Source organism: Opisthocomus hoazin, chromosome 35, assembly GCF_030867145.1.
Source record: "Opisthocomus hoazin isolate bOpiHoa1 chromosome 35, bOpiHoa1.hap1, whole genome shotgun sequence".
Classification (NCBI taxonomy): Eukaryota; Metazoa; Chordata; class Aves; order Opisthocomiformes; family Opisthocomidae; genus Opisthocomus; species Opisthocomus hoazin.
This window is the reverse complement of record NC_134448.1, coordinates 2,965,095-2,977,475: the sequence shown is the minus strand read 5'-3', so window position 1 is coordinate 2,977,475 and position 12,381 is coordinate 2,965,095. Positions and strand designations below refer to the sequence as shown.

General features: G+C 55.3%; 1 protein-coding gene across 10 annotated transcripts in view; it reads right to left on the bottom strand.

Annotated features, from left to right (window-relative positions):
- Positions 1-12,381, bottom strand: part of BRD4 (bromodomain containing 4) — an 81,175-nt gene that overhangs the window by 29,549 nt on the left and 39,245 nt on the right. For 7 of the 10 annotated variants that reach the window (XM_075446029.1, XM_075446022.1, XM_075446027.1 and 4 more), the window contains 5 exons: positions 10,486-10,621; positions 9,427-9,498; positions 3,849-4,132; positions 2,935-3,294; positions 743-871 (listed from right to left, as the gene is read on the bottom strand). In XM_075446029.1, coding sequence (XP_075302144.1) covers positions 743-871; positions 2,935-3,294; positions 3,849-4,132; positions 9,427-9,498; positions 10,486-10,621 — 981 coding nt within the window. Of the gene's footprint in view, positions 1-742; positions 872-2,934; positions 3,295-3,848; positions 4,133-4,371; positions 6,823-9,426; positions 9,499-10,485; positions 10,622-12,381 lie in introns of those variants that run through there. The other 3 variants (XM_075446031.1, XM_075446030.1, XM_075446032.1) reach the window with 2 other exon arrangements.

Sequence of the window (12,381 nt, the reverse complement as noted above, 5' to 3'; positions counted from 1 at the left end):
GAAGTGAAGAAAGCGCCAAAAATCACGGATACGGGGAACGCCGGCGTGTTCGTCACGTGAGCGTCGAAACGCTCGGGTCAAAAAAATCCAGCGTCGGAGCTCTTTTTGGCCGCGTTTCTCCGCCGCGTGGTCCTTCGGCGCCGACACGAGCTCCGTCTCTCCCAGCTCCACCCGCAGCAAAGCGCCTTTTCCTGCTTCGAGCCCGCGTGGCAGCTCCAAATTACTGAGGAACGAGGGAACCCAGAGGGTTTTTTGGTGCAGTGGAGCGCGTGCGTTAGGCCAAGGACTTCATTCGAGGCGCGGGGCTTCTTTAGCAGCTAATTAACTAATAACCAACCCATCCGAACGAGCAGAGAGCGGAGAACTTCACCGTAGGAAGGACGGAAGAGGTAACTGAAGCAACCCAATGCAGCTGGTGCCGTCGCTTGTTTTCTCTCCAGGTGTTTTTGGGAGAAAAGCGACGTCGTGGAGCCGCGTTTTTCCTTCCTCCTCCTTTACCAAAAAGGTAAGAGGATGCAAAACAGACGCTATTAAATAAAATAATTGTTTCAAGCAGCAAATTGGGCTGAGTCAACCCATTCCTCGCATGACTTCCAAAGCAAAAAGGATCATTTTTTTACCGTTCTCTACCACATCAGCATTTTTTTAAGACCACACGGCCCTTACGCTGGGAAAAAGACGTCAAGAGAGACGTCGGCCCCGACCGAAAACCGAAGCAGGCAGCGACAACGCGCGTCCTTACCTGCAGTTTCCGCGCCATGGCCACCACCTCATGATCAGCGGGGTTGTACTTATAGCAGTTGGAGAACATCAATCGGACGTCCGCCGCAAATTCCTGAGCATCTCGGTATTCCCGGTTCTCCAGTTTGGACTAGAAGGGGGGGAGGAGGGAAAAACCACCACAAAACTAACAGTGCCAACACCACCAAATGGATTGATTGAATAAAGTCGGCTCTGTGGCACCCATGGATTTAACGCACCCATTTTCTCCTTACGGTGGAACAACTAATTTTGGTCAAAAGGAGCAATTTTGGTCAAAAGAAGGACCAACTTTGGTCAAAAGAACCACCAGTTCTGGTCAAAAGAACGACCGCAGCTGGTTTCTAAAAAATTAGAGCTGACTACAGGCATCCTCAGTGAAGCTCAGAAGAGGACGACGCGCTTGCCGAGCCACCTTCTCACTGTCTATGTGGTTCAGATGAAGAACCGGACCAGGGATGTGGTGTTGAAGGCTGTAAGTACGCACCTTGGGTCTGCCTGACCTCAACAAGAAGGGCTGAACCTCCCTGCGTGCCCAGGATCACACGTTTGCGGAAGAATATGGTGAGCTTTGCTCAGATCGTTCCCCTAGAAGGAAGATCTCAAGAGTTGTCTTCACAGTGTAGCCTGGTTGGAAGGACAGAGGACACCACAATGGTCCTTCACCCAATGATGGAAGATGATGATAGGCTTTGTGGACGCAGGGGATAAGATCCAACCATCTCACCTCCTTTCCATCATTCAGCCTTCCTCCAAGAACCAAGCTGGTGACTCTAGAGCTTGGACCTCGACCCTAGGAGGACACTGACCTGCTCTACAGCTACCTGCTTCTGCCCTAAGCCTACGCAGAGAGCTAGGAGGACTGATCTGCATGGAGACAGCCTTGAGATGACCCCTCACCCCTCCAAACGCCGCACCCAGCTGTGGCACCGCCAGCTGAGCCAAGAGAAGCTTCACGCCTCCTTCTCCCTCCCTGGGAAAGCGGGGTTGAGTTGGACAACTGGAAGACAGAGAACGCTCAACAGCTGGCCCGGCAACATCTGCCAAGGGTGACCTCAGCCCCGCAGCCCTGCCAGACAGTTGGGCAGCCAGATGTACAGGCAGCAACGGACGTGCAAGACCTAACGCTCACCACCAGCCAGTCTGGAGGAGAAAGGAGAAAGCCAAAGCCAAAGCCAAGAATTTCATTCGGCGTCCCCAAGGTTTGGCCCACTGAGATCCTACGGGTCTGAAACGCCGCGACGAAGGAAGAGCCGCGATCCTCGTTGGCTTCAGGCCTGGTGTAACCTCGGCAAGGAGCGGGCCGCGGGAAGGGGAAATTCCCTCGTCCGGGTTTACAACGCGGACCCACAGCGGGCGAAGGAGTCAGGGCTGAGCTTCAACTGCCCACACGGGAGCTCACCGCGGAGCTGTGAACTTCAAAGGCCCCTCAACAAGGAATTAAGGTTTGGTAACTAAAAAGTTCAAGACTTCTGAACAAGGAATTACAGTTTCCTAACTAAAATTCGACTTCTAAATTACGAATTGATGCTGGATCACTCAAAGTTAAAGACTTCTAAATAAGGAATTAAGGTTTCCCAGCTAAAAAGTTACGGCTGCTGAACTGTGAATCAACACTCCAAGGGGAAACGCGGCTGACTCTGCAGTCACTGTTTAAAATTAAACAACTCCAATAACGAATTGATATTTCCAGGGGAAACGCAGAGGAATTTGCAGACGCTCTTTAAAACGAAGCGATTTTAAACTCGAGGGAAGTACCTGGGCTTAAGACTGACTTGGACAGACGGCTTCAGAAAGATGGGCCTTTATTTTTAAAAAACAATTGAAAGTGGGGTTGGTTTCAACCCAATTCCCTTCTTCCTGCGATTTCTGCTCTCTGGGGCCATCTCCTGGGCTAAAAGAGAGATTTATACAGTAATGGAAATTTTCTATAAAAAAGCCCCCGTGCGAGCATTTCCCAGGAGCCCTTCTGGAAGGGTGCCAGCTTGTTTGCTTTTCCCAAACGCCACGATAGAAGAAGAGAGACCGAACGTACCAGAAACCGACGGCCAAAATCAATCTGGCAGACGTCTGCAGACGCCTGGTGCGCACGCGCGGGGAGGAAACGACCTTTTTTTTTAATTCTGCTCAGACCCCGACCTCCCCCTCCCCGCCCTCCTCTAAACCTGAGCTTACTTTGATTGTGCTCAGATCCATGGGATGTTTAATGATATCGCAATAATCGTGCAGTCCCAGCGCTTCCACGTCCACAGGTTTGTAGAAGGGCCAGGCGTAGGCAGCGTGTTTCTTGGCGAACATCTCTTTGATGATCCCGCTGCAGTATTTTAACTGCTCGGATATCTTGCTACTCTTTTCTACCACGTGTTGTTGAGAGTCTGGAACGTCCTTCTTTGGAGGCTTCACCGGGCGGCTGCTTTCCCGACGCGGACCCAGCTTGGTGGACTTGGGCTCGGCGGGAAGCGATGATGATTCATGAATTGGGTCGATGGTCGTCGGTGTCGTGGTGTCTGCTTTCCTCTTCACCCCTTTTTTTGTCTATAACCGAGCAAATTAACCAAGATTACTCTCAGCATCACAACTTTCGGCACCAACCGTTGGGTTTCTTGTAGCGTTGACGCGGATTCGCTATCGCTAGGGGCTCGAGCCTCACGGCAACGCTACAAGAAGGACATTGGAAGCCCTTCCAGAAATATTCAGCCGTTGTCGGACTGTACCGAGCTCTACGGAAACCCACGCGGATTATCTCTGTTGTGCCAGCAAAGGTCAAGGGCCTGAGTCACTGCAGCAAGTCAGGATTTTCTTCCCGAGTCACAGAAAACCCAAGGAAGGAAGGTTTGAAGAGAACGAACAGGGTTTCCACGCAAACCTGGGTGGAATTCATCACGTCTGATTTTAACTAGTGTCAGCGAGGATCACCGTAGGCTCCTCGCGTTTCCCAAACCATGAAATTTTTGACCAAACTGCTGCTGTTCACCTTCAAATAAGACTCGACCGGCAAAGCAAAGGGCGACCGCTTGACCGACCGCACCATTTCGACACCGTGAAGATCATTTAAGCCATCGCGTTAAGATAATTAGGGAATCACTCACCTTCACGGGCTGGGCGGGTGTCGGGATAACGGGAGGGTGAGGCTGGATGGGCTGGGGAGCCGGGGCCGGCAGCGCGGGGGCCTGAGGAGCAGGCGGAGGCGGCACAGGAGGTTGCGGAGGCACCATCGTCATTACCGGGGTCTGAACGATGAGGTCGGGGGTGACGGAAGGGAAGGAATGCGTCGTCTGCGCGGACGGGAGGGGCTGCTGCGGCGCCTGCGTCTGAGCCGGGGAGGATGCCTGGGTTGCGTTCGGTACCGCGGACGATCCTGGTTTGGATGTCACTGCCAAGAGAAAAGCAAGAAAGAGTTGCTTCTCCCTTCAAATTTGGTTGTTTTAACGGGAAAAAGCAATTAACATTTCGTAATAAAACCATCTGAAGAACTTTCCTCATTGGATAATTAATATCTGTCGGCTCCCGCTCCTGAGCAACCGGTCGGGGACAAACACTCGCCACGTTTTCCTTCCCGAGGATTATTTTTAGGGCTCGCTAGGCGAAACGGTGACGAAGCTCCATACCTACCTGTGGCAAAACCCGTCCGGAAAAAGACCGAGCTCAGGCCAAAGGCGTCCTCCTCTCCTCCCCGTCCCTTCATGCAAGATCTCTCACAGGCAGGGCAAGGACTCGAGCGCGTCTTTCCTTGCCTCCCCCTTTTCCTAGGCAATGGTTCTTGATTTTCATCATTTTGGAGCCAAAACTGGGCACCTCTTCCTTTGGGAGCAATTTTGTGCTCCATTACCAACACGACTTTCTTAATTCTCAACGGCTTCAGTCATCGCAGGTCCCGCTGTCCGGTGGAAATCTCTCCCGACGGCTGCAGAGCGAGGTCCTCGTTAAGCGATTTCCAACACGGAGCAACCGTAGAGGTTGGGACACGAGGTTGGAATCGTCGGGGCTGTCCTCGGCGCTGGGGATGTCACCTCCTTGCTGGAGCTGCTGCTGCTTTGCAGGGCAAAGCTCTCCCCAAGCTTCTTTTCAGGCCGTGGTTTAGCCGGCACGGCGGTGTTGGGCTGACGGTTGGACTTGATGATCTTTGAGGTCTTTGCCAACCGCAATGATTGTAGGATTCCGAACTTTCCGGCACGGAGAAACGCCCTCCGAAGGGGAATGCCACAAAGCTTGGGTGACGCTGGGACACGCCACCACGCTTCCAGCAGACCTTCGAGACGGAGATCAATCCAGAGAAGGTTTGGGAGCAGCACGTACCGCAGGAGCACCTTCCGTCAGACAGCCAGCGTCCCCTCGTTAGCGATCACCAGATTTCTCTCTTCGGCAAGCGGAGAGCTCGGTATTTTTTAAAACATGGGGAATATTCCTTACGGGCACCCGGAGGAGAGAGAGAACCCACCGCTGGGTCTGCGCCCGTGCTCCCCTCCCCGGCTGCACCGACTGGGTTTTGGCTGCTCTTTCACCGCGCTCTCAGCAAGGAGACTCCCCCGAGCGCCACACGTTAGCCAGGCGCCCTGCCTTGCGGGCTGTCCAACCCCTCTTCCGAGAATCCCGCCCCAAAACGATTGGAATTATTGCCAAAATTACTGCAACCCCACTAAACGATGTCGCGTGTCAAGAGACGCTCGACCGCGACCGCCGGCGAGCTTGCTGCCGCTAAAAACGAAACGGCGACCTGGCAAGGGAATAAAATCGGGAGTTTTCATCCCGTTCTCCCTGCAAAACGACAGCTGGAGGGACTGCCGGGGTCCTGCTGGGATCCCGGGGGTCCTGCTGGGATCCCACGGTTCTGGCTGGGACCGCAGGGGTCCTCCTGGGATCCTGGGGGTCCTCCTGGGATCTCTGGGGTCATGCTGGGATCCCGCAAGTCCTGCTGGGATCCTGGGGGTCCTGCTGGGATCCCATGGTCCTGGCTGGGATCCTGGTGGTCCTGCTGGGATCGTGGGGGTCCTCCTGGGATCCTGGGGGTCCTGCTGGGATGGAAGTGGTCCTGGCTGAGATCCCATGGTTCTGGCTGGGGATCCTCTGGTCTGCTGGGACGGTGGGGATCCTGCTGGGATCGCGGGGGTCGTGCTGGGATTCCCATGGTCCTGCTGGGATCTCATGGTCCTGATGTGACCCCGCGGGTCCTGCTGGGATCCTGCGGGTCATGCTGGGATCCCATGGTCCTCCTGGGATCCCAGGGGTCCTGCTAGAATCCCATGGTCCTCCTGGGATGGCAGGGGTCGTGCTGGGATCCCACGGGTCATGCTGGGATCCCACGGGTCCTGGCTGGGATCTTGTGGTCTTGCTGGGATTGCGGGGTCCTCCTGGGATCTCATGATCCTGCTGGGATCCCGGGGGTTGTGGCTGGGATCGTGAGGGTCCTGCTGGGATCTTGTGGGTCCTGCTGGGATAGTGGGGGTGCTCCTGGGATCACGGAGGTCCTCCTGGGACCATGAAGCAGCTCTGCATCGCTCAGGCAAAGCCGACACCTTTCACCTCCGACCTCACACCTTGAGATTTCCCCTAGAAACCCGTGGGGTTTTTGCAGCAAAGCTTTCCAGCCAGCATCACACCTGGTTTTCAGCCTTTTAACCCCAAATCAGTTATTATGTGCTTTTTTTATTGCTATGTGCTATTATTACTTTTATATATATATGTATTTGTTATTATCTACTGCACCGTAAGAACTGGCAGCAGGCGGGAAAAGGAAAATGATCTTGCAGGTCCCCAAATAGATATTCCAGATAGTAAATATAAAGTGAATATATTATTCTATTCTCCTGCTGTATTATTCCACTCTATTAATATTCTATGCAGTAAATCACAACAGAGAAGCACTGGGTGCGTGACACAGGGTTTCTGGATGAACCTACGGCCCCCTTCGGCGAGCTGGTCACTGCTCCCGGAGCTGGAGGGGCACCAGCTCAGCACCCACGCGCTGTGTACGCTGTAGGGCCGCGGCAGAGGAAAGGAGAGCTGAGTTTCTACGCCGTGTAGGTAAAAAGATCTTCTCTACGAGCGACCTTGTCGCTTCTCCTTCAAAGAGACACTGAGAAAGGTGACGGTCAGTAATTTTCTAACCAAGGAGAGCTTCTCCCTGGACACAGGACTGGAAGATTCAGGACAGTGGCTAAAAAAAATTAGAAATCACAAAAATCTCAGCTACAGGTAATCACGACTTGGTCATGCACAGGAAAAAAGCATCAGTTGGGTCTGTTGGTGCTTCAAAACCTGGGTTTCACGAAGCTGAAAGGAGAGAAGGGGAAGTAGAGCCCCGCAAGCAAAACACGCGCGGACCCACGCGCAGCCCTGGAACGGAGAGAGACGCAGGACGGCGAAAAGCTGCCAAGGGAGAAGCAAATGAAGCCCAAATAATTCCCGTGGTTCGAGAGGTTTGGCTTCACGACGCCCTTTCTTTGTTCTTCGGTGTTCGAGATGAGAAGCTGGTCCGGAAGGGAAGTCCCCCACGCAGAAAGCTGACGACTGTCGGTCACCGATCGGGGAAGGCTCGGGGGGATGCAGTGAACGTCGCTGCTCTCCATCGGCGCTCGCTCTCTGGGTGGTGGCAGCACAGAAAGGTTTTCTCTTCCAACAGCCACTGACGACTTTCAACTGCAACTACCAAAGTCAAGATTTTTCCCCCGTTACCCTGACAACTGGTCCCCAAACCCTTCAGGGGTCGACTCTCCAGCTCGCCCGCCATCCCCTGTTGATTCTCCGGTAAAATCACCTGGCGGGATCGCAGCACGTCCAGCCCAAGGCTGAGAGGGGCAGAGCCGTGAGGAAGGGGTGCGGGACGCTGACGCCAGCTCGCAGGCAGCAAACACAGTCGAAGCCGCTTTGTTTTGGTGACACAAGCTCTGGGATGCTGCCGCACGTGACATTTCCCTTGGCATCACCCAGCGTTTGGGTTAAATAAACGAGAATGACACAAGAACACGGCAAAAGATGTTTTAAATTAAGCAGGGGATCTCAAAAGCGGATGAAGCTGATGAGGTGCTGTTGAGATCAAGCCTCGGCCAGGATGTTCTCAACCCTTTGACCAACGATCCAGTCTTGTTCAACTTCTTCATCAATGACCTGGATGAAGAGTTAGAGTGTACCCTCAGCCAGTTTGCTGATGACACCAAACTGGGAGGAGGGGTGGATGCACCGGCAGGCTGAGCTGGATCCAGCGAGCCCTGGCCAGGCTGGAGAGCTGGGCAGAGAGGAACCTGATGAGGTTCAACCAGGGCAAGGGCAGGGTCCTGCACCTGGGGAGGAACAACCCCAGGCACCAGGACAGGCTGGGGCTGACCTGCTGGGAGCAGCTCTGCGGGGAGGGACTGGGAGAGCTGGGGGACGACAGGGTGACCCTGAGCCAGCAGCGTGCCCTGAGTGCCAAGAAGGGCAACGGGATCCTGGGGTGCATCCAGAGGAGTGTGGGCAGCAGGTCAGGGAGGTTCTCCTCCCCCTCTGCTCTGCCCTGGGGAGGCCCCATCTGCAGTGCTGGGTCCAGTGCTGGGCTCCCCAGTTCAAGAAAGATGAGGAGCTGCTGGAGAGAGCCCAGCGCAGGGCTGCGAGGATGAGGAGGGCACTGGAGCATCTCTGCTCCGAGGAGAGGCTGAGGGAGCTGGGCTTGTTCAGCCTGGAGAAGAGAAGGCTGAGAGGGGACCTTAGAAATGCCGGTCAGTGTCTGCAGGGGGGGGGTCAGGAGGACGGGGCCAAGCTCTGTCCAGTGGTGCCCAGCGACAGGACAAGGGGCAACGGGCACAAACTGGGGCAGAGGAAGCTCCAGCTGAACCCGAGGAAGAATTTCTTCCTCTGAGGGTGCCGGAGCCCTGGCCCAGGCTGCCCAGGGAGGCTGTGGAGTCTCCTTCTCTGGAGATATTCCAGCCTCCCTGGCCGCGGTGCTGTGCCCCCTGCTCTGGGTGACCCTGCTTGGGCAGGGGGTGGCACTGGGGGACCCCAGAGGGCCCTGCCAGCCCCGACCATGCTGGGATTCTGTGATCCGACGGTGTCGGCAGCTGACGGCAAGCCTGGGGAACGGCTGTTATCCCCCCAAAATGGAGCTAACAGAATTTTCTGAGCTACACGCAGGGGACTCAGCCGGGTGTTTTACCTCTAGCAGCAGTCGCAGCTCCGTCCAGCTATGGTGCGCGCGGTTACTGACGTGAAAAACCAGAGCGGGTTCACAGAAGAGCTGTAAAGGAGGACTAAGAGATGGGAAAAAATATTCCTTACAGCAAAAGAACGCGACTATTAGGGCGAACAGAGATTTAAAAACGGGAGCCTCCAACATAACAAAGTTATTTAAAGAGGAGACGGCGCTGCAGAGTTCAGACCGTAAAGTTATTGAGGAAATCGTTAACTTGGCAGCTAATGAACGCACTTCCTTCTCTAAAGTGCCAGCAAAGATTTTTTTAACTCTATATTAATGTTCTCCTATGAAGACAGACCATAAATCCATGAATCGGTGGTTGAGCTGCGCCTGTATGTTCCACAGCAGAGTGAGGACTGGATTAACTGGGAATAATGGTACTTTTTGATCCTATAAACTGCTAATCCGCCAGCAAAGCTTCACAAAACAGCCTCCATCACTGACAGAAAGTCGTCAGGTACCAACAGACATAAACACAGAACATCGTTTTACGTATTTCTAACCTTCAATGGGGTTCAAAACGCTGCGGTTCAACTTTGGGCAGAGCCTGAAGCCTGCAGGTTGCTGCTTCAGCCCTGAAAAAGGGCAAGAAAGGGTAAATTAATTGGTTCGGCCCCAAAAATGAAAGGCTCAGGTGGGATTCTGGTGAGCACGGGTCAGTGAATTCATCTTGGGGGAGCGGTGTTCCACCTCGCTCGGGGCAACGCCTCCTTTCGAGGGACGGCGAGCTCGCCAAGCACGACGATCTGTCGCCAGCCGCCGCGAAACGAATCCACGAGGTGCGGAAACCGTAGCTGGAAGGGGCTGCGACGGAGGACGGCGGGGGCTGCGACGCCCGGCTCCGTCTGCAGGCGCTCTCCACGCCGGGATTCCCCTGTCGGCCCCGCAGCCGTCGCGCTGCCACCGGTCCTGCCAACGCTCTTCGAACACAACGCGGGTGTTTTACGGCACCGAACCCATCCGGGAGGACGCGAAGAGCGGCTGTGAAACTTGAGGAGCTCTGAAACGCCGGAATTCCTGCGGCTTTTTAATGGTTTTTTAATGCCCTTGCAGTATCGTGAGGGGTATTTCATCGTCTCAGCTCCCCGACGGCAGAAATTAAACACTTGTATTGATCGCTCTCAGCCTTTTACCTCCAAGGAAAAGCCAAAAACGACGACGTTCGCCCGACGCTGGCACGCCACGCGCCTTCGCAGCGCTGCGTTTACCGCAACGCCCGGCCCCAGCGCTCCTCCTCCCCCAGAAACGATGCCCAGACGCCGCGGACGAGGGGCTCTGAAGACCTCACCTCGCCCTGCCGTTCACCGCAGAGAGCCTCACGCGGGTAACTCGAGGGCGCGAAGCAGCCGCCCTCCTTCCCACCCAATTCTGGATGCTCCACGCAATAGAGCGAGGCGCAGAGAACACCGCCGACCACGGCAATGCCGCGGAAGGGCGGCCGGGTTTAATTAACATCCCGGTTTCCGCAGGATGAAACCAAGCCCAGGGTTCGCCGCCAAGACGCCGCGCGAAGCCGAGCGCGGCTCAAATGCGAGCGTTGTCCGAGCACGTAAGCGCCGTACCTGCTTCCTTCCTGGCGCGGCCTCTCCCTTTCGTCTGGGCTATAACGATTTCCGTCTCCTCCTGGGTCATTTCGGAGATTTTCTGCAGGAAAAGCTTTTCTAGAGCTTCCGCCATTAAGACTATGTCATCCCCTGGCTGGAGGGAAAACAGATACCATAAATCAGGCGAAGCTTATATGAAATTATAGTGTCTTTTATATAAATACTCATACACAATTTCAGTATTTCCACAGAGAGGGCTTCATCTTTTCACCCTCCCTAGCGCCGCTCTTCCCGTTACGGCACAGCGGAAAGGCATACGGGATCCCGGCCCAAGCGCCCAACGCACGGACAAGTCGTCGCCCCAAAGCCCTCCTATTTTCGAGGTAAGATCAGGCGACGGGCAAGGGACGTCGCCCAGGAGACGTGTCGGAGAACAACCCCACACAGGGTGTCACCTGCACGCGGCAAAGGCTGTTTTCCGAATGAAGGGAGGGAGGAAAACAGAGGGAGGGGGGAAGAAAAGAGCTGGATTAACGCCGGCCGGTCGTTTCCACCACGCGAGGTCCCCCTGACTTGGTGGGTCTCGTGGAAGAGGTCTCGCCACGGAGCATCAGGGGTAAGAAGAGCTCGGCACGGGCTCGCAAGGGAATTTCCTCCCCGAGAAAGGAGGTTTTGAAGGAGTAAGTTGACTGCTGGGATCTTTTTCTTGTTGCCCAAAGGAGAGGAGGGCACCAAACGGTGCTTACAGCCCTGGAGGAGAAGCCGGGACTTGCAAAGGTGAAGGAAGGCAGAGAGGAGGACACCTAGAGAGGGTGAGATCTTCCGCCCAGGGGCACCCAGCAGCAGCGTGCGTGAGCAGAGACGCGGGATACGCAGGGCTGAAGTTGTTCTGTGGACAGTAACAAAATTTGGCAAAGAGAGAAGGGCAGGCAGCAGCAGAACAAGAGTCCGGCTTGACGCCCAGATCGACGCGAAGACCGCAAACCAACGGCCGTCGCCGTCACGACACGGTGATGGCCAAGAGAAGGCAGCTCCGGCTCTGCCATCGGCACGAGGATGGTTCAAACCACGCTGGCCCATCGGATGGCACGCCCAGACCTGCCCGGCTTTGTGAGGTCCACAGAGAGGTGTCCTTAGCTTAGATGCTCTGCCTTCCAGCTTGGAGGAGACCCGTGAAGATCAGGGAGGACAGGGGAGAGCAGGGAGAACCCGGCAGGGGGAAGGCACCGTGGTGGGATAACAAGGCAGAAGATTTTAAGGCGCAGATGAGCAATGTGAAGCGTCTAAGAGCCCATCCTCATTCCAGCTACTTCGTGCTGGCTCCAACCAGGAAGGGCAACGGCCAAGGAGATGGTTTTGAAGGACCAAAACTGCTGAGGACCAATTATTTGGAACGAACTAGGAAGGTCTTACGCAACACTCCTGAGAGGAAGAAGGGAAAAAAAAAAGGTCAAAGCACGCGAGGGGGAGGCAAGGGGGACGCAGAGAAAAGCGCCGTGAGAAATGAGAAGCAACTGAATAGGAAACGAAAACGCTCGGGCAAGCGGTGGAAGGGTGGAGGTGGTCAGGGAAGGAAAAGGCTGGAGAGAAGGCTGAGGCCGTGACCGTGTCTCGTTGACTTCGAGGATGGCAGAAAACCCTTCGTGAGGTCCTTTTGCTCCTTAAGAAGATGCCAAGCACAAAGCTGGGAGGAGGGGTGGATGCACCAGCAGGCTGAGCTGGATCCAGCGAGCCCTGGCCAGGCTGGAGAGCTGGGCAGAGAGGAACCTGATGAGGTTCAACCAGGGCAAGGGCAGGGTCCTGCACCTGGGGAGGAACAACCCCAGGCACCAGGACAGGCTGGGGCTGAGCTGCTGGGAGCAGCTCTGCGGGGAGGGACTGGGAGTGCTGGGGGACGACAGGGTGACCATGAGC